Raw genomic sequence first — 22,408 nt, forward strand, 5'->3', positions numbered from 1 at the left:
ACCTAGCAGTTAGAACAAAGACTCCATCTGTCAGTTCCTGGGATTGACAAAAGGTTTGATTACCTTGATTGGTAGCTGCCAGGGCATGTGAAGGCAAATGCAAAATTTGTTCTAGCGCTGCACAAAGGTACAGTTTGTTAATGAAATCCACTGGAGCTAAGTTGATGAATTTAGTTGGGGGAATGTATCTTCCCAGGAACACTGTAAATACTTATGATATGAATGTCATTTGATTAGCTCCTCAATCAAGGATAGGAGAGCTCATCATGGAAGGAGGGAAAGGAATGTGTTAAATGGGGATGACTCTACGAGACTTTTATTGTGCTGGATTCCTGAGGGGCTGGAGGGACTGCAAATCCAATCACTTCTAATCACTCCATATTCCTATGCGGCATTTCATTCATGCTTGGATCTCCCGGGCAGAATTCAGCAACTGTTAGTTGGAGGTCCTCTGGCTGCAATACAGCTGCCATTTTAAATCCAGAGGCCTGGTGATTTTTAATATCACAAGCAGCCATGTTAAAATGGTTATTAAAGATGGCGGCGGCTGGGCCAACTGTTTACAACTTCAGCCTAGTCATGAATAATATGGCCCTGATTAGGGCTGGAAAAACATTCTACCAAAATAATTTTCTTAGGAGTTAATAGCATGTTTTAGCCACCTGGAGGATCAGTTTCCTGGGTCCCGCCCCCCATCTGTTATCCTCATCACTAGTTAACAAAAGATCTTGTAAATTTCCCAAGCTGAGCTTTGGAAGAAAACATCCCAGTCAGCTTCTCTAACAAAATACCATAGAAAAAGCATGGACTCTTTCAACAACTTGTGTGCAACCTTGGCACTGTTGGTGAATTTATTCTCTTCGCAATAGAAATGCTCTTTGTTTACTGCCATTTTTAAAAAGTACTGATCTTATTAAATTCTCAACTCTGGATTCAGTCAAGAATAGCACTGAATCCATAATCAATGAAACGTCTGCAAGTTAATATACCTGTTTTCTTACTTTCAGTTCTCAGGCTGGTTATGTTGAAGTGTTTAAAAATGTGCTTAGGTCAGTCATGGTCTTTGAAAACCATTAGATGCATTAGCACAAAAATCTGTGTCAACATGTTGTCCATAAATGTATGTTTGTGTATGTATACATACAATCATCATGTGCATGCACAGATGAGATAGTGGTCACAAATTCAACAGGGCAGGACGTTTTTCAGCCTTCAAAGCACAGCAGAGACAAAATAAATAGGGGTTCAATTACCAAGATATAGGACAAAGGTTTGGGCCTTCTAGGGAGGCCAAAGTCTGGTCTCCCCAGAATTTGAGCAAAATGTGAAAAATCCCAAATCCGTTCAACATTAAGTATTCCAAAGCTTTCACTATTTTGACAATTTTATCAGACTTCTATGAAATGTATGACCTTTAAAAATAGATATGACTGTAATGCCTATCTGATGCCAAGTGCAATGGAAGCGTTATTTTCTATGTCAAGAACACGTTGCCGCTGCTATTGTAACCGGAAATAGGAATTGTCTTTAAAATAGAACAGTATCATCCCATTGTACACCACTATTGTATTCTGAGCTATAATATACCACATATAATTTACTACTCCCTTTGGAATATTTGTAATGAAGCTAACAAAGGCATTAAGCTCTGCAAAATAAATAGCAGGCTTGCTTTTTTAAACATGGACTATATGGATGGTATGCTATCACTGAACACCAATTTATACTTTTGTACTTGGATACACAAAACATACACTACAGGCATCAAGTAAGAATAGCGCATGTGCATTCAAATTGCCACTCTTCTCAGCAAAATACAAAAATAACATCAATCAGAAAGGATTGCCTCCTACATTCTTTGACACAGAAACACAGAGATGTATATGTATTTACTCTGGTTGCTGGGATGATTAGCAAGCAATCCTAAACAGGTGTACTCAGAATCCTGCACAGATCTATTTAATGGGCTTGCTCCTAGGAATGCGTTCTTAGGATTGCACTGTTGGTATCCTTTTGAGCCAAGCTAGAAGTGATGAATTACACTTGAATGGCAAGTGAACAGACTCACATGTATTCCTCCCTGTTCACTTGTGCTCCACTTGCACTCCACGCAAGTGAACAGGGAGGAATACATGTGAGTCTGTTCACTTGCCATTCAAGTGTAATTCATCACTTCTAGCTTGGCCCTTTGCAATCAGCCTACCTACCATTCTGTCAGTTAATGAGATATACTCTGTTCAGTCACACACACTGAAATTCACTGTCTTGGCCCCGCTTCCTCTTCTGCCACACACTGGCTTTTGAGAGTTCCTGGTAAAAAAGGAAGGAAACTCCCTAATGTAATAGCTTACAGCATGCAAGGGAAGTTGTATGAGTGGCAAAGGGAGGTCTTCCCTTTCCATCTTGCAACCTGCTTATAAAGAATGTGCTGAATTTCATAGTTAACCCAATTGACAAGCAACCTGAGCGCACAGCAGATAGCTTCCAAAATGAGAAGTTCCAGGACCTGATCTTGCCTGGAGACAGTAATACAAAGTGGATGTATTGGAGTGTGTGCACCATGCATTCCAATGATGTGGTGCAAGGGAGACATGTTTGCAGGTTTAAAGAATTTCTATGAATCATTGATTGTCCACTTAATCCCAGAACTGGTGACCTATGTGACAGTGATGAGCTAAGTTCCTTGTCTTTGTTTTGTGTTGTATAAGATAATGATATTTATGCTGCTTTTCTTTTATTCTACAGATGTAAAGTGAGTTGAGAAATTTCTTTGCACTCTCTCATTTTCCAACAATAATGATCACTGGCAATGTGGCTTCACTTCTAAGCTACCTAATGCAGATTCATTCTGCCTCAGTGTGGGAGTTAATAGTCAGACTCAGCAAAAACAACAACAACAACAACAACAACCATGACTGAAGTATTAAGAAATAAAATGTTTCAAGGAACAACCTTCAGTGTTCAAGTCTCTATTGTCACATCTGACAGAAGACCCTTTATTTATTTTTCTTGGCATCTGCCAATAAAATCAATATGACTGAATTGTGCATACCACAAAACCACTGTCTATCATCTTTAACAGCAACCTTCAAAACTCAAGTGCTATTTTGCAGTTCAACATGCCGAGTACAGGATTGCCTTAGACCTAATAAATGTGAATCCTGCAGATTTCATTTTCAGTGCACCTGCCTGTATATTTATGTTCAAGTGTTACACTCTGGAACACAATCTTTGCTGTACGGCAAAAAAAAAAAATCAAATAATGTCCAAAGCTTCTATCTTACCAGAAGTACAAATTGCTAGTATTATTAGGAGATACTTGTAAACAGAAGACATTGCTGCAAGTTCCCCAGCTGGGGGCAACACTACAACATGACACGTAGCCATGTGCAGTTAATCTATGACTTTTTCTTTTTCAGTCAAAGACAGTAATGGGAGCTGCAGTCTGGAGTGGAAGACCAGCATCGTTAGGATGGGCTTCTTAACTTTTCCCATTTGGCAGTTTTTACGTAGAATATTATTCCTTTTTTCCAAGTCTTTGGGAAGCTAGAATACATGTAGCTCTCTTCCTCTTTGTGGCCATCAATTGGATACAAATGATTGTGTGGGAGGAGGCAGGTCAGTAAAGAATTTTGTATGGGCTAGCAACTTTTTTGTGGATTAAATGCCTCTTTGCATGTGGATTAAATGCCTCTTTCAGTCTTCCAAAATAGTCAGTCTAGCCCAGTGGAGAATACTACACTGAGCCGTCAGAACTTATCCAAAATCAAAAAGAGTCCAGTAGCACCTTTAAGACTAACCAATTTTATTGTAGCATAAGCTTTCGAGAATCAAGTTCTCTTCGTCAGATGCCTGATACAGAGACTGGTCAAACACAGAAGAGCAGAAGAGGGAAGAGGCAATTAGGGGGGGAGGGGGAGGGAGCAATCAAAACATTCCTTTGCTAGTATATGTAAACATCTCCTTTTGGTGTGTGTATCAGTTGGCTTCAAAGGAGTTTGCCCTGTTAGTTTGTAGAAGCCAAACAGCTAGACCATCCAATTCCAATGCAGTATGGGCCTTCGATAACCACAGCTCTCCCTACCAGATGCATCTGACAAAGAGATCTGTGGTTCCCGAAAGCCCACGCCAGGTGCCACTGAGCTCCCCCAGACCCCACCTCTGTAAAGGAAATCTGTTACCTGTGGTAATGTGATAACCATTCATAGTCCCTATTCAGTCCCAGTTTGACAGAGTCAAATTTGCATATGAATTCCAGTTCAGCAGCCTCCCGTTGGATTTTGTTTTTGAAAGGTTTCTGTTGAACTACAGTGACCTTTAAGTCTTTGATGGAATGTCCTGGTAGATTGAAGTGTTCTCCCACTGGTTTCTGGACATTTCCATTTGACCATTTGACCTTCTGTGTTTGACCAGTCTCTGTATCAGGCATCTGACGAAGAGAACTTGATTCTCGAAAGCTTATGCTACAATAAAATAGGTTAGTCTTAAAGGTGCTACTGGACTCTTTTTGATTTTGCTACCACAGACTAACACGGCTAACTCCTCTGCATCTACGACCATGGAAAGAACTTATCCAGGAACCCCAGCTGTCTCGAGTTAAGAGGACTTGATTGTCAGAAACAAATAGGGTTGCCTGGTCCCCTGTCATCCCAGAGACAGGTGGGAGACCCAGCATTTCCTTTCCCCATTCTTCCTTGTGTGTGCGCTTACAGCCCGTGCAATGAGATCACTTCCCAGAAGTTACATCATTACTCCCATGCTCTGCAGGGGGCCGAAATGGGCCCAGATTGGGCCTGAATCAGGCTGGATTGGGCCCAAATCCACTCACTGCAGAATGCAGGAGCAGTGGCCCAATATGGCCTGAATCTGGCCCAAATTGGACCGATTTGGGCCTGGATTGGGCTGGATCGAGCCACTGAGGAGTGTGGGAGCACTCCTGCGCTCCACAGTGGCCCAATTCAGGCTGGAGCAGGCCCATGGGAGCATACAGCAATGCCTGGGAGTGCGCCCCCTGGAGGCACATTCCTCCCCCGCTGGCCAGGTAAGTGGGGGCGGGGATGGAAGGTAGGGGACTGGCAACCCTAGAAACAAATAAAGCTAGAAGATGGGGGGAAACTCTTGGGGGGACATGGAGCCCAGTTTTCCTTTCACAGTACATCTCTTTGCACATGAATAAGAGAATAGGCTGTTAGAAGTCAAAGGACATGTATAGTCCTATGTCAATGGCATAGCTTATATAGCATCCATTTATTTATTTCTCCCAGACAACTGTCAGAGCAAAGAACTACTGTTATGATAATAGATTATGAAAATATAATTCCCTTGCTATTGCCTACTTTTTTATAAAAAGAAAAAAATCCTTAACAAAGTCATTTATATGAAAAGCTTGCCCAAAGCATTCTTTAAGCAACAAAATAATACAATGAAATTGCTATGTGACTAGTACCATTAGGGAATAATGTGACACTATTATGCACCTTGGGAGTAATTATATCAGCTCTTTTAGCAGCCAGATAGAATAATTGATTTCTTTATTACAAAGGATCAATAAGAGTTCAGAGTCTGCCGATCATTAGCTGCAGCTCTACCTACTGTGAGACAAAGAAAATTGCGATAGATGACAGACACAACCAACAGGATTGGAATGCAACTATGGTGTTGGCTCCCCTTGCAGTTCTGTCTTCTTACAATAAATTCAATTTCAGTCACTTACAGCACTTGCGTTATTCCAATGAAAAAGGTCTATGGAATTCAATGGGAATTAAATCAATACAGCTCTACTGCTAGAAGTTCTGCCAAGAATATATAGAATGTAATAGAGCAGGCTACAGAATCCAAAAGCAGGAAGGCAATTTTCTGTTCTTCTTGGAGACAACCCAAATTTCCACTGTCTGTGTAGATGAAAATGTCATGAATGAAGAACCCTAGCTTAGGATCCTTATAGGTTCTCTATATTAACTATTATGTTAAGAACACTACAGAATAACAAATATCAGTGGCAAAATTTGTGCAGTCTAGTCAATGGAAAGCAAAGGCCCATCAGTACCCAAAAAGCCTGTACCAAACATTCATAGATTTCATTTTTGTATCTTTTTCATGGCTTTTAGCAACTGTCAGCAGTCATTGTTCCTCCTCTCTGTTGCTGCTTTGGCACCATTTCCTCCTGCTTTCTTCTCCTTCAAGTAATTTCAGTCTGTCAAGAATCATATGGTGAATAAAACGCTGTTACAATATAACATGCTGAATCAGATTTGGCTCTGGGATGAATTCGGTGTGGGCAAGTGACCAACTGAGACTGGAAGACATTTAACCTGCATTGCATTTTCTTTGCTCCAAATAAGTGAACAGTTTTCCTTCCCTTTTGATGCAACCTGTTGGAAATTACTGAAAGTACTTTCTCAGTTTGCTGTTTATTTACTTGATTTTCATCCCAGTATTTCTCCAAGAAACTACATGTTGAGTGCCTGGTTCTCCTATCCTCACCCATTCCCAGTGAAGTAGGTTAGACTGAAAGAGAGTGGCTGACCCAAGGTCATTCTGTTAAGTTTTATGGCAGAATGTAGAGGCAGCATATAAATATCTAAATAAAATAGCCCTGATTTCCCCAGTGCTAGTCTAGCCTCTTTGTCATACACAGTTCTAGTATATAATAGCTATTCACTGTTATAACAAAGACTCCATTAAATCCTGTCGTCCGTATTATAGAAAGAAAAACCAGTACTTATGTACACATGAAATATTTATGAACAAGTTAATACTTGGTTGATGACAATTATAATAATGATTTAATAACAACAACATTAGATTTATATACCAGCCTTCAGGACAACACCCACTCAGAGCAGTTTACAAAGTATGTTATTATTATCCCCACAACAAAACACCCTGTGAGGTGGGTGGGGCTCAGAGAGCTACAGAAAGCTGTGACTGACCCAAAGTCACCCAGCTGGCTTCAGGTGGAGGAGTGGGAAATCAAACCTGGTTCTCCAGATTAGAGTCCCATTGCTCTTAACCACTACACCAAACTGGCTCTCAATTACAATAAAACAAGTCTGACAGTATATAAAAGCACAACGTCTGCATGGGCTGAAAGTTATATATAAAACAATAGTTTATGTGCACACATATTAAGTTCCTAGATAAATATCAGATAGCCATGTTCATTTTGCAACTTTTGTAAAGGAGATTCTACAACATGATCTTCCTCTGCTGCTTCCAACTCCCATTCTGATTGTGGGAGGGCCACTTTAGTTTTTCAGTTTTGTAATGCTAAATTGGCCAGAAAATTTCCTTATAGGACACCACTAGAAGTACTATTATTATATGGGCAGGGCTTTTTTTCTGCAGGAAAGTGGTGGAACGGAGTTCCAGCACCTCTTGAAAATACTCGGCAATAGTGCATAAAAAAAATATTATTTCGAAGAATCCCATGTGTTTCTTCCTCATTTCCCGCTTGAGAATTCCACCACCACTTTTCCGAGAAAAAAACCAAACCTGTATATGGGTATTGAGTATTCAAAAAGATTCAGAATTGTTCATAAGATACTTTCTACTGGATCAAACCTGCTGTTGAGACTCTTGGAAAAGAGCACTGCACAAATCAAGCATTTTCTACGCTACACTGCCAAATGGATCCAAGGGCACCCTCTGAAACTTTTAAAAACCTACTTGTGGAGTCCTATCCAACTTGTCATTAGCCAAACATCACAACAATTTGAATTTTCAGGTTAAGTTTTCCCCAAGTGACTTAATGCATCCCCCCTGCTGAGTGCAGATCAAAATTGCTTTCTAGAAAAACCAGCCCTCCCACCTGTCCAGCTTTTAAGGTTGTTTGGATGTCTCCTGCTGCGGAGTACAAAACTAATAGACACAGATCCAATATGTGTGCACGCCTGTGATTATAAAATATTTGCCCCAAGAACTTCGGTTAAGAGGGCAGCTTAAAAATAATTTACATAGACAAATTTTTAGGCATCTTAGAAGCATGTACACGTTAGACACAGGGAAAATATGAACATCATTTGCTGTGTTTTGAGGTCTATTTATGCAGGATATTTTATCAGTTGTATCTGTTACTTTTTAAAATACTGATCCACACAGTACAAATTTCTTTTGTATGGTCTTAATATATATTCATGTTTTGTCATATTACTGTTTAATCTACAAGATGTAAGCAAATAAAATCTTTGCTTGTCTGTATTAACCCTAATCAGAGAGTAGTATCTCATAGCACTTTCTTTTTCTTCCTCCTATAAATGGACATGAACTTTGGAGACCTTAACAGATATTAATATATGTAATTCAGATTAGCATGGGAGAAAAAGATACTTGCTGACACAATGAGCAACTTGAGATATGAGAAATTCTGACCTGAAATTAATTTATCACCACACTGCCTTTCAAGTGCATTAATTTTGGTAAAACACATTTTCTTCTTCTATTAGGGGAACTGATTGTCAAAGACATCAAGTAGTCACCTCTTCCCTTTGAAATCAGTAGGACTTGCAATTGCTCATTTCTTCTGAAATCCACGCTCATGCTGGAAAGTATAGTGGAAATAGACTAAGGTTTCCCAAACTTGACTTTCCCTAGATATATTTATTTTGTATGTAAAAGAGATGTAGAATTATCTTACACTTGCCTTCTGGATTTGGGCTCGCATTCTTATAGAATTTTGGTCTTATAGAATTTTTTAAAAGCCCACACAATGGACTGCACACTAAGAAATGTACAATTCTCCAGGGTGAGGTTAGAAGTAGATAATTAGATTTAGGTTTACACCTATGTTAGGGAGGCTGAATGAGATCCGGGGTCAGGAACAAGTAGAGGCAGCCAGGAGAATCATAACACACCACATGGACAACATCCCAAACCAGGAAAATATGGAAGCTAAACAGGTTCCAGAGATAAATATATCAATACTAACATCACAAATCCCAACATGGTTTGAACAAATAATTTTGTCATCAGTAGATGCAGCAGTTAAGAAGCAACAGGTCCGTAGCTACAGAGGCACATATAAGGGCCATGCCTCTCCAAAAGATGCAATTCCCTCTCTCTGAATTTTCAGTTTGCATTTAAAAAGTATTTTATTTAAAAAATAACACATGACACAATACCAGATCCCACCAACTGACTTTACTGCCATCATCACCAATGAATCCTGGGGTCTGAGTTGATAGGGACCGCCCCTTATCCCCCCCCCAAAAGTTCTAGCTACAGGTAGGGGAGGCAAACTGGTCTTTTTGAACAAAATATTAGAGGAGCTTCTTGGAAAAGGAATTATCTTTTTGTGTTCTTTGCTCAAAATACATTGGGATTTATAATATCTTAGCTAGAGATAGGGCAGGTCCTACATGTCCAGAGTCAGCAAGAGGGCCTTCAAGGGAGAGTATACTGAGTTTTTCAGATATGGCTGCATTCAGTTGCTCAGAACAAGGCACAATTTATTCATTATGTGAACCAGTATGAAATCCTTAGTGTCCTTTAACAAACTGAGATTTGTTTCTTGTCTACAATCCAAGATTCTAAACTACATACTCCTCAGTCTTCTCATGAAAAAAATATTATCCTTACTAGCTCATTCTTATTACAAACCACTAATTAGATTGAGTTATAAGGATAACCAGTTGTGGTATGTGCATGATACCGGATGCATTACTAACCCAAGCTCTACATTAATAATCTGTTAGGTTCCAAACTATCCTCTTTTCCCTATTTTGTGGCACCTTTCCTTGGAAAATAATTGGGGAGGGGGGAGATGTTAAATACTTCCTCTCAAATTTTGTGGAAGATACCTCATTTGTCAGCCAGCAGCCCTTCCTCAGTTGTCCAAAAACGTGATGTGTGAAGGGAAGAAATCTTGACATGTAAATAAAGAATAATAACCTCTGAATTTTTAAAAGAAATCTAAAGGGGACTGATGTCTCAGCAGCTGCCTTTCTGTAATTCTATTAAGAATTCTCTTTTAAGATTGCCATTCTCTATTAAAACATTTGGGTCCTGGGAACGTAGCATCCCTGAGAAGCTGTAAATAATTTAACATGTAGCAGCAATTTACACGAAGATGGGTTATGCAGCTTTATAAAAGGCTATCAGCCCAAATAAATCAAAACTTATCCTCCAGAAAAGAGGCAGCAAAATCTTCATTATGTATTCTAAGAGACCATCCATTTTTCTGTCCTGTAAATAACTGCAGGCACAAATGATGGACACTTGACACCTGCTTATATCATCAGTTGGTGTAGTCATAGGAACAGTCATTTATCTGCCAAATTTAACATCCATGAAAGGCAGTGTTCAGCTTTTATAAGTAGTTGGGGAGGAGAGGGTGATGTTTGCTTCCCCCACTAACACAAACAGTCATTCATTTGATTGAAATCCTAGCAGCCTGTCTCTTACCTATGTTCATGGAAAGCATACAAGGGCTTCCACACACAACTTGATACTTAATACATGTAATACAAAAAATCCATACCAAGCATCTGCTTTAAATCATAGGTAGTTAGGGTTTCCAGTTTCTGACTTAGAAATGCCTGCTCCTTAATGTTCAGAACTAAGAGACATTACTCACCAACAGAGACTCCTATTTCAGTTCTATATTGGTCCATTCACATTTTTTTCTTCTGGGCCTGCTGTAACAAGCAAGCATTAAACACCTGCCAGGCGTTCCTATTATATACTGGGGGCAGAGGGAAGGGAACAATATATCTCAAAGGCCACAAAAAAGTCCCTTGTCCTGATAAAATTATGCCTCCCACCTTTACCCTTTTTACCAAAATGCAGTGTGTGGAGGGCAGGATTGGAAAATGAACCCTGAAAGTTCAACTTTGGTCTTTTTTTGGATGAGTTGTTTCTGACTCGCAAACTACTGTTTGTGCTGAGAACAGGATCGTTGCACTGTGTTTATCATGGAGTTTGAAAATGTAGGGCAGGATCCAAAAGGGTTGTATTGAACGTGTTTGGATTTTGTCCATAACATCTGGGGAATTAGAAACAGTGTGGCAATGAATTGAATACATAGTTGATCTCTATGAGTGGAAATTTGTTTTCTAAAGTATTTTAAAATTTTGTTCCTACTTGCGTAGATTGTTAACAAGACCCTGTTCATGATACAGTAAAAAGTATAATTATTTCCCTGCATAAAATATTAAAGGCTATCCAAATGCCATTTCCAAGTACTGTTGATGAGACTAATAATAATCTGCATTTTGCATGCAATATAATTCTTGGTCATCAAGGGTTAAGATCAATTACAAAACTGCTCAGTTTATTGCTTAAAGAAGAGTGAACAGATTAGTGTGAGAGATCTCTGTCTGTAGAAGTTGTGAAGGAAGCTTTCAGCAGATGCAAACAGTCAGGAAAGAGTAAGAAAAAGCTCCATCTGCCACGAGGCATGTCCACCTTCAAGCTTGCTCAACCTAACTGTGAATTACGTGTTTGGTTACTTGGTTTCATTTGCCTAATCCCCTTTTGTTTGCAGGAATTCCCTCCTCTCTCAGTCATCATATATACACACAAGTTTGAAGAAAACCAGTTTTGGTTAACCAGAATTAACCGATCAGATAATCAGCCTTATCGTACACTGGAACAAAGTAGCATGGCATCGTTCTTTCTGCAGTGTCCCATGTTAAATAAACAAAAAGTAAGATGGCTGTTTTGGATTATGCTTCTCAGTATGTATTCCACAGCCATGAAGGTAAAGTTGGTAATCAGAACACCAGGAATGTTCGTGGTACATATATTAAAATTAAATTCTAAATTAAACAATCGTTAAAGCATCCAGAATCAGTCTGCTTAGCTACGCTCCTGCTGTTTTGCTGCTAACTACAATCTAAGAGAACGCATAGAGAATCTGACAAATTGAGACATCACTGGCAATTAATCTTAATTACACAACTGGAAGTGGATATTTCAGCTGGCCAGAGCCCAGAAAGAGTAAAATTCTTTTGCTTTATGGGAAACATGGACATTCTTCTCGATATATAAGAGCCAATACTTTAAAAAAGTGTTTCGTGCACACAAAAATGCTTTCTTGAAAGCATCTGAAAGGCTGATTTAATGTTATTATATATTGTTATACACAAACTCTACTGACTGAAGACCCTCTGATTAGTATAAACTTCATGCTGTACAAATATGGGTAGCACTTCCTTGTAAAGTCAGAGATTTGTCTGAGAAGTCTTGATCAGGTATAAGGAGGAGTTATAACTATACCTCAGCCTTTTACAATGCCATATTAAGCAGAGTTATATCCTTCTAAGTTCATTGAAGTCGGTGGCCTTAAAGGGTGCAACCCTATTAAGGATTGTGCAGTTAGTCAGAGAGTAAATGGGACCTTTCTCTTTAGAAGCTTTAAATGAGCCAAAATTTAGCTAGCATAGTTTTTACTATCATAATGACACATGTAAATACACCAGGGAGTTATTCCAAAAAATCTATGACATGGTTTTAAAATGGGTGAAGTGGAATTTAGATGAGCATGTTGGTTAAATTTTATATAAGCATGCTGGTAAAATTTATAAAACAAACCTTGTATATGAACTCCATTTTCAGGACATATTTGAGAACATATTTTTGCAGAAGCCAGCAAAACTATCAACACAGCAGAATTTGCATTTTTCCATGCTAATGTTTCATGATTAAATTTGATATTAAATCTCATTTAGTTACCAGATAAAATGGCAAATCAAAAACACAATGTGGGAGAAGTGAGACACACCACAGCTAATCAGAAATAATCACAGTAAATGCTTGAATAAAAAAGCAAAGCAGCTTCCCTGTGAGCAGAATCAACTGCAATTATCCAGCATGGGTAGATGGGAATAATGCACCCAAATACATTCAGGACAGAGGATGTAATAATTTGACTTTAAGATCTGTAACCCAGATTGCAATAGATAAATGTGGCAGATTTGTGATCAAGGTCTCTCTCATTTTTTAAAAAAAGTTAAACGGTCACAAAATCAGGGCCACAGTGCTGGGAAAGGGTGAGCTTTAAGCTGGTCCCCTGAATGCCATCATCCCAATTTAAATCTCCTCCCCAAATTGCTATTTGTTCCGTGGTACCATGCTTTAAGCAGCTTGTAGAAAGGCATGCTTTAAATTGGGTTAAAAAGTACAGGCAGAAAGAGTGATATGGCTGAAATCTGGTATGGGCTCCTGTAATTGGCTCTAACCTTGTCTTGGATGGCTCAGGCTAGCCCGATCAGATCTCAGAACTTGAAGCTAAGCAGGGTTAGCCCTGGTTAGCAGATGGGAGACCCTCAAGGAGGGCCAAAGATGCTACACAGAAGCAAGCAATGGCAAACTACTTCTGTTTGTCTCTTTCCTTGAAAATCCTATAAGATCAACATCACTTGGAAGTGACTTGACAGCACTTTACATGCAGCTGTTTTTTAACTTTAAAAAAGACAGGAAATTCTTCTTATGGATTTTTCAGGTCACATCAGGTTTGGTTCCTGTATATCCTTTATCGGAAGTAAGGCTATTTGAGCTGTGCAAAAGCTTCAGACCTTTCTTTGATCTCATTAATCTAGGCTGAAGTTGAGTTTCCTCAATGAAAATGGAAGTTGTGAAGTGGTCTACAGATGCTTCCCTTGATAAAAGTTCTTATTAAATTCAACTACTGAAAGCCTTAAATGACAGAAAACTCTTAAAACAAAACCCCAGTTTTGTAAAAAAAAATAAGAGACCTACCCGTGTTTTTCATTGCTTGGGGTCAATGGGATTTTTATGTTGCTTTCATTGACCTGCAGGACCTGAGCAATATACACCCCACTTTGTTGGGGGTATCTGTAGACAGCTACTTGGACAGTGCAGTCTTCACTACTGCTTCTCAGCCAAGGGCTCAAAATGAGGAAGTTCATGCTTTGTGACGTACGAAGGTACAAGAATGAACCTGTAATGAAAGAGAAGACAAGAAGCCTGATTACCAGAAATGGCACAAATGATGTACTAATTTGCTTTCAGCCAAGGGCTTAAGTTACATTTGCTGTTCTGTATGAGAAGCAGAACTGGAGTACTTAGAGCTTGCTATAAGCTCAGACACAATTAGTTGGGTGCAACTTGATGTTTCAACCAGATTCCCTAAAATTTCAAAATTTCTTTTGCAATCCAGGAATGTGATTCTGGACTACGAAATACAGCCAAGACTGGCTTCCAGGCCTTAGTATGCACTATGCACACAGCTGATACAGGCTGGTGAAACCATCATCCCAAATAATTACAAGCATCCCCATGCATGCTTGGAGAGCTCTTTTACCAGTCATGGAAAGCACTGTTCATACTTGGTACGGTCTAACATAGTGGAGAATTTACTAGATCCATAGCAGGATTTTATCAGCCTCCTGACTGAATCTCTGCAGAATATATTGAAGTGAGTATGTGTTGCTGAATTCCATTTGGAACATTCAGATGAATAATCATATACACAGAAGTTTGTAGTGATGAGGCTAATTGTTCAAACATTTATTTTACTTGGAGAAGGAGAAATGAGATCTGGAGCAGCAGAAAGTTAAAATATATTGTAGCTTTCTAATTGCAGCCTTGATGGAAAAGAATCAGCTGAATACGTAAGAAATGTGTTGAAGTACATAAAAACTAAAGAAAATAATAGGCAAATCTTCTTGTACCAGTTAAAGGGATCCCTGACGGTCTTTATGAACAGGGAACTGTACGTATTGCCTTTGATATACCAAAATGCCTGAATAATTTTTATTTTTGATGCAATAATCTTGATGGAATCTGGAGTGTTCATATTTACCTAGCATGTTACTTAAAAGAATCAGGATTCTCCTAAGGAAAAGTCTAATATTCAGTCTGTACTTGGGCCATCTTGAAGAATAAATTTCTTATCTTTAATTTTTTAAAGAGTTTTTCAAGAATCTAGAATTTTGCTTTAGGATTAATAATATTTACAGTTTAACACTGTGTATATGTTTTCCTTTCATAGCAAACCAAGTAAGTGCTTTGTTTTGGAGTTGTAATAAACTAATCCTAAAGAAACACACAGCAGCAATGACACATATACAGTTACATGGAGCCACTTATGCCTTCATCCTCAGTCATAATCTGCTACCTATCAGCTCTGCAGCTTTGTTTTAATGTAGGCAGCGCCACAGCATCCACACAGGATAGCTCTCCCTACCTGCCCCATTCTGCTATTTGCACATCTATTTACCTTATTTCTCTGGCACAATTATCTGTGCATTGTTAACATTCAAGTTTGGTTGTTGAAACATGTTGTATGTGGAGCTGCTTCAGAATATCAGTAAAAAAGTTTAATTTGTCCAAACTATGACAGTTAAAACTGCTAACTGGAATTCCCTGACCAGACTGTATTTCATTCCCAAATCAGTAGAAAAGCACAAGAGTCCAGTAGCGCTCATAAAACTAACAAAATTTGTGGTAGGGTATGAGCTTTCATGATCCACAGCTCACTTCTTCAGATACAGCTAGAATGTGAATCCATCTGTCCTTATATCTTGAAAAGTGGTCAGATGGAGTCACATTCTAGCTGTATCTGAAGAAGTGAGCTGTGACTCACAACAGCTCATACTCTACCACAAATTTTGTTAGTCTTATAGGCACTACTGGACTCTTGCTCTTTTCTACTGCTACAGACAGACTAATGTGGCTACCCATCTTGATCGATTCTCAAATCAGAACCCCTCTTCACTAGCTAGGAGGATGGCTTGATTTCCAGGACCAATTCAAAGTTTTAGTTTTTTCCCCTTAAAAGCTCTCTGTACAGCGTTGGACCTGAATGAACTTGCTTGTCAAGGTCTATCATGCCCCTACCTGATAAAGGGTTTCCTTTATTTCTTATACCACTTGAACCACCCAACCCAAGCACTGTACAAAAAATATCATATGACTTGCCCTGGGACCTCCGAATTTTGTTTTTCCCTTCTAGACAACTCTGATAAGAATAAAAAAGGTAAAGGTGCCTGTAAAGGACCCTGTGCAAGCACCAAGTCATTACTGACCCACGGGGGGACATCACATCATGATATTTTCTTGACAGACTTTTTGTTACGGGGTGGTTTGCCATTGCCTTCCCCAGTCATCTGCACTTTACCACCAGGAAACTGGGTACTCATGTTACCAACCTCGGAAGGATGGAAGGCTGAGTCAACCTTGATGTGGCTACCTGAACCCGGCTTCCGCCAGGATCAAACACAGGTCATGAGCATAGCTTGGGCTGCAGTACTGCAGCTTACCACTCTGTGCCACAGGGCTCCTTCTCTGATAAGAATAACATTTAACATTTGTAATAAAAGCACTTCCCATACCTGATTGCAGCAGCCCATCTAAAGTAAAACAAACACAATAACCTAGAAAGACTATATTTGCCCCATTGTGATGAAGTTAGGGCTGGAGTTTAAGCATCCACTGGCTGTAATCATATGAATTGAGTGGAAAATGTAGTTTCCATGTCTCAGGAGAAATTAGGATCATAATCATCCCAGGTCTAATATCAATGATCAGAGCCTGCCCTGCCTTTCTATCCCCACCATATTACTTACGGACAGCTCTTGTTGCTGTAAATAATAATGGTTTATAACTTCTCTTTTACTGATTTAAAAGCCAAGAGGGTGCTTTTTTGTTAAAAATCTACTAGAAAAACATAATGTTCCTGTGTGAAATGCCTAGTGATGCACTGAATAGCGCTTTAGTGTTCAAGTACATGCATTTATCTACTTGTACATCAGAGACTGGATATTTCCATACCTCATTTAGAAATTAAAGTTCTAGAGCTACAGAGGAAGAAGCTACACCTTGTAGAATATAACTCAAATAAAATTTTTATCAGCGCATTCTCATAATGCAACACAAGGTACAAAGGAGATTTGCAGCTGCAGGGGCAATAGTGCAAGGCACCAGGCACCAGAGCAAAGACAGATAATAACATACAGGTTTGGGCGTGAAAAGGCCACAATTTTATTGATACAGGCATTAGGGCATTGGCATAGCGTAGGGCACAGATACAGGCATCACACAACCCAAATACTGTCTGATGATGCCATCCCCCGGCCCACCTGCTGGGCCCCAACCATGGCTTGGTATGTGAGGTGAACTCCTGGGCTCTGCCCCCACTGTTCCCTGCCACCTGGGAGCAAAGCTGGACGCCAAGCTGAGTGCATCCCCACTTGGCTTCCCCCCAGATCCCTTAAGGGAACCCCTGAAAACGGGAGTGAGATACCCAGCCAGTATAAATTCCCCCCACCATGGATCCAGCCCAAGTGACAATGTAAAGCAAAACCCACCACAGATACAAAGAGACAAGGGTGGGAGGGAAGGTGTTGGGAAGCAGTTAAAATATTTTCAAAGTGAGACCTAGTATATAGATAAAAAGAAAACATGGTTTGTGCAGGTGTAGTAAAGAACAAAAAACCTTTAAAATCCACAAGCAAAGAGCCCTGTATCTTTAAATGTATTAATGCTGTATTCATGTTTAATGTAATGTAATTTTTACAGCAGTTTACTTTACAGCACTCACATTTTATATGCATCCAATCCACATTAAATGGTTGGTTTCAGCTGTTACATCAATTGTCTGTCCTGATCTTATTCAAATAAGGTGTCATATTCATCTATAGAAATAATACATTTTATTGTACTTGCTTTAAGACAGACATTTTAGTTTTCTTTGGACTAAAAAATAATGACCAAACCAGTGTTGTGCTGTGTGTGTGTGTGTCTGTGTGTGTGCAAGCAGGCGCATGGACACACACATACACTTATCCCAGATAGGAAATATAACTTTAATGAACCAAATATCAATATAACTTTTATGAACCAAATATCTTTGGGAATATTAAAAATGAGTAGGTAATCCTAAATTGAACTAGGCACGGTTTGATTTGTCCACACAGATTTGTCCAGCAGAAATGTAACAGAAATAGTGCTTATAACAACTACTGCCATTGGCAGTTCTGAAAGAATTCATCTCTGTCATTTACAGTTCAAGGATATCAGGTAGCCATTGTTGTGATAGACCTTTCCCTGTCTCAGTCCCCAGAGAGCTACCAATCACAGCGCAGAATACTGAGCTAGGTGGCCCAATGTACTGATTCAGCACAACACAGCTTCATGTGTGCGTTATGTGCCCAATTTATATACTATTCACATAAACTAAAATTGGCAGTGGACACTGACGATAGGCAAAGGAAGCTAGGCTACACTAAATATTAGGGGAAGATTCTAAAGTATAAATACAATAATTAAATAAGCATCACATGAACATTTATGCATGGGGGAGGGGAATCACAAGACATGCACTGAAATACAACCCTTTGAGGAAAGGAGGAGGGAGCTGTACGGGTGAGTGGAGAGTGATATGTATCTGTACCCTAGGGGCAGAGTGAACTGTAGTTTTTAGTCAGTACTAAAGGTTTTCTGTTGGTCTTTGTGGATCTCAAAGAGAGGTTATTCCTCCAGCATAAGGTGTTCTTCTTCCAAACTCTCTTCCATCAGGGGAAACTATGACTGTTATCAAAACAGATCCATGGGGGGGACCCCAAGAAGTAAATGATTTGGATTGGCTTCTTCACTTACAATATCAAGTTAAGTATCCTTCTCCCTTTATTCTCCCCAAATTATCCTTCAATGTGCAAATGATAGCACAGTGCTGCAAAGACCATGAGAAAGCCCTTGGTGCATCAGATATGGCCTGCAGGCTATGGATTGTGTATAATATCCCTGCTACTTCTGCACAATTGCTATGGTTAATTGTATGTATTACAATCATATCTTTCTGCCTTCTACTGAAAACTACAAGAATTAGAGTACTAAATCATGTAGATTTAATCATGTCTTCCTTGGAGGAATACTCAAATCACTGAGATGAGAGAGAGCAAACTGATGTCAGCCGCTAGCAGACACAGTCTGAAGGCTGCAATAATTGCAAATTATAACCTTGCTGATTCAGAGGTTACTTGATCATTTTTTTTGTTTACCATTGGGGCATTTTGTTTTGTTTTAATGAAAATACACTAAAAAGCAGTTTGGTTAGTTCTCACTAAGCTTGAAGAGAACCATGAAAAATAATTCCACAATAATTGGACTCATTAGAATGTTGAAGCCAGACTACATCCTGTCCTGTATGCTATGTATTGGGCTTTCCCTGTGCAACCTACCCATTTATTTATTTCAAAAATAGTAATGTCTGGCTGGAAACAGGGGTGAGCCTTGTTATTTTCACATGCCCAGAGGTAAGGGGCAGATCCTAAGTTTTCTGTTTACTATGGCTTTGTTGTTAAGCAATTTTTTCTGCACATGATATAACCTCTAACTATTGCTATTGGGCCACAAGAAGAAAGCTATTGGGCCACAAGAAGAAAGCAAGAGTTAAGAAAATACATGCATAACAACAACAACAACAACAATAATATAACATTCGATTTATATCCCGCCGTTCAGGATGACTTAACACCCACTCAAAGCAGTTTACAAAGTATGTCATTATTATCTCCACAACAAAGCACCCTGTGAGGTGGGTGGGGCTGAGAGAGCTCCAGAGAACTGTAACTAGCCCAAGGTCACCCAGCTGGCTTCAAGTGGAGGAGTGGGGAATCAAACCCGGCTCTCCAGTTTAGAGTTAGAGATGGGCACGAAGAGCAATACGAACTAAAAAAAGCCACGAACAGCCCAATCTGCTGTTCACAAAGAAGCTGTTCATGAGGCCCCATTCTAAATGAACAGGTGGTAGTTGCAAGCTTCGTTCATTGCTGTTCGTTGCTGTTCATCAAGCCAGACAGTCTGGCACCTGCAATCAATTCCCTTGGCGACTTAGGCAGGGATTGTCTGAACTCTGTCTGAACTCCTGCTGTTGCCCTGGAAACCCCAATCTAAGCCCAATTTAGCTTGATAGGCAGGTCTTCCTTCCAAGTGTGGACTGGAGCTCCAAATTTGTTACAAGAGGAAAAGACCAGGGGGGAGGGGGGCTCCCAGCTCTGGCTATCAGGGAGAGACTGCATTGGAGCTTGAATTTTCTTTGTGTGTGGTGGGATAGGGATCTACCCCTTCAAGTTCCAGGGCTGCTGCCAGGCTCTGGGGCCAAGCTATTATTTATTATTAGTACCTTTCCTGCTGCCTGCTCAGGTAGGGTTTCTGGGAGTGGTGCGGTAGGGATCTACCCCTTCAAGTTCCAGGCCTGCTTCCAGGCTCTGGGGCCAAGCTATTATTTATTATTGGTACCTTTGCTGCTGCCTGCTCAGGTAGGTTTTCTGGGAGTGGTGCAGTAGGGATGGCTGGAGGAGAGCCTGCTGGCCCCTATGAACAACGAATATGTTCGTGAACAGGATCATGTTCATCAATGTTCTTTGTTCATTGTTCGTGGATGGCAACGAACAATGAACACCATGTTCTTTTTTTTCTGTTCATGCCCATGTCTAATTAGAGTCCTGCACTCTTAACCACTACACCAAACTGGCTCTCAAGCACATGTGCCAAGCCACAGACTATAGGTTGGGTTATAGGTTTAACAGAAAAAAATGCAATATGGAAAGCCCAATCTGTGGCCCAGTGGAGAGATCCTGTAATTTCTCTTTCCCACTGAGCATTCCTTTTAAAAGTTTGTTTGCATATAAGTTTTTCTTAAAGTAATTGGATCCTCCCTGCTGAGTATAGCACTGAACATAAAGATATTAGAACTATTTCTAGGACTCACAGGGTTACAAGTTCTTCAATGTAATGTAAACATGTTAAGTTATTTCCATCTCAAAACCAGAAATGACATCATCATGTTGGGTTTATACTTTAGGATTCACTCTAAACTCTATAGTTAAACTATACAGAGTTTTGACTGAATCCTAGGGCATTGCACCAATTAAATAGCATCACTACCAGTCTTATGTTGGAAGTGACGCCATATGTTGGCATGATGCTGAACCGCCCCTTCCCTGCTGGCCTGGCCAGTGGTGGTGGGGATCTGGACAGAAGGTCTCCCACTATAGCCTGCATAGGTATATGCCCTATATTTAGGACATAATTCAGCTACTAAGGCAATTTCTGCATGGGTGATTTCTTTTAGGTTGCTATTCGATGACTGTCACCCAGCAGGAGATGGGAGGAGTGAGGACAGGAGGGCATTGTTGTCACACACTATGTGATGTCACTTCCAAAGGAACCTGACATCTCTCTAGGAAGTGTGATGTCACCTCCAAAGGAATCGGAAACTCTATGGTAAAGACCTAGAGTTTCTGGCAATTCCTAGAGCCACGTGACATCACGTCTGGGTTGTATGACAATGGCAATTTTTAAAAATATATTTCTCCTGCCACACCAAGAAGCAGAGGCAGGAAACATGGGGTGCTAGCGGGAAGTCTTCCGCAACAGCACAATACAGGTCTCAGAAAGGAAGTAAAATGCCACACACCCCTTTTGGTCTGTCCTGTGGCCTACAGAGTGAAAGATTGTACCGTCCAAGTAGAGTTACTCCAGCCTAAGTCAGCTGAAGATAATGGGCTTAGAAGTATGCAGCTCGGCTGTGAAAGACTGTATGGTAAAATGGGCAAAAAAAAATTGGTTATAATATAATGATGGACCAGTAGGAAAATATGTGGGTAAAGGGGCTTAAAGTCTTAAAGAAAATTTTTATAAAATGATGTATCGGTGGTATATGTCTCCTGATAGATTAGCCAAAATGAGCAAAGGTATGTCAAATAAGTGCTGGAAATGTGAGAAACAAGAAGGAACATTTTATCATCTCTGGTAGACTTGCCATAAAGCTAAAAATTTTTGGACCCAGATTCATATGGTCATGCAAAAAATACTAAAGACTACTGTACAGTTTAAACCATAAGCCTTTATGTTGAGATTAATGGACAAACAGTTGGAAAGTCGGCATGGGATTTTATTTCTATATATGATTACTGCAACTAAGTTGTTGTATGCACAGAAATGGGAAAATACGGAATTAACTTCAATAGAGGACTGGACTATGAAAATGACAGAGTTAGCTGAGATGGTGAAACTTACAGCTTTAATCAGAGACAAAACATTGTCTATCTTTTTGGCTAACTGGAAACCCTTTATCGACTTCCTGCATGAAATGAGGAATAGTGACTTGATGATTTGTGGGTTTGATCATTAAGAAGATAATGGGGGAATATAAAAGAAGAAGGAGGGAGGCAGTAGTGGAAAAGAAAATTTTGGAGAGACTGTAATTTTGCTTTAAAAAAAAGGTAAGTGCTGTAGAGAAGAATGGGAATGAAATATGTATTATTGTTCTTTTTCCTTTTTAAGTTCCAAGTTCTGTTACTGTCTACTTTTTCTTTATTCCCTGTATTTCCCCCTGTATTCCTTTTCTCATACTATTTATTCGTTTCTTCCTTTTGGCAGCCCATATATCCTCTTTCTCTGCTTCCTTTTCTCCTTCACACCCATCCACCAACTAACCTTC

At 39.7% G+C, this 22,408-nt stretch overlaps 1 protein-coding gene across 1 annotated transcript in view; it reads right to left on the reverse strand.

Moving 5' to 3' along the window:
* The window catches only part of ALK (ALK receptor tyrosine kinase), a 941,973-nt gene that overhangs the window by 428,931 nt on the left and 490,634 nt on the right, over window positions 1–22,408 (reverse strand). The window contains 1 exon segment of the mRNA XM_054982048.1: window positions 13,699–13,900. Coding sequence (XP_054838023.1) covers window positions 13,699–13,900 — 202 coding nt within the window.

Source organism: Eublepharis macularius, chromosome 1 (assembly GCF_028583425.1).
Source record: "Eublepharis macularius isolate TG4126 chromosome 1, MPM_Emac_v1.0, whole genome shotgun sequence".
NCBI lineage: Eukaryota > Metazoa > Chordata > Lepidosauria > Squamata > Eublepharidae > Eublepharis > Eublepharis macularius.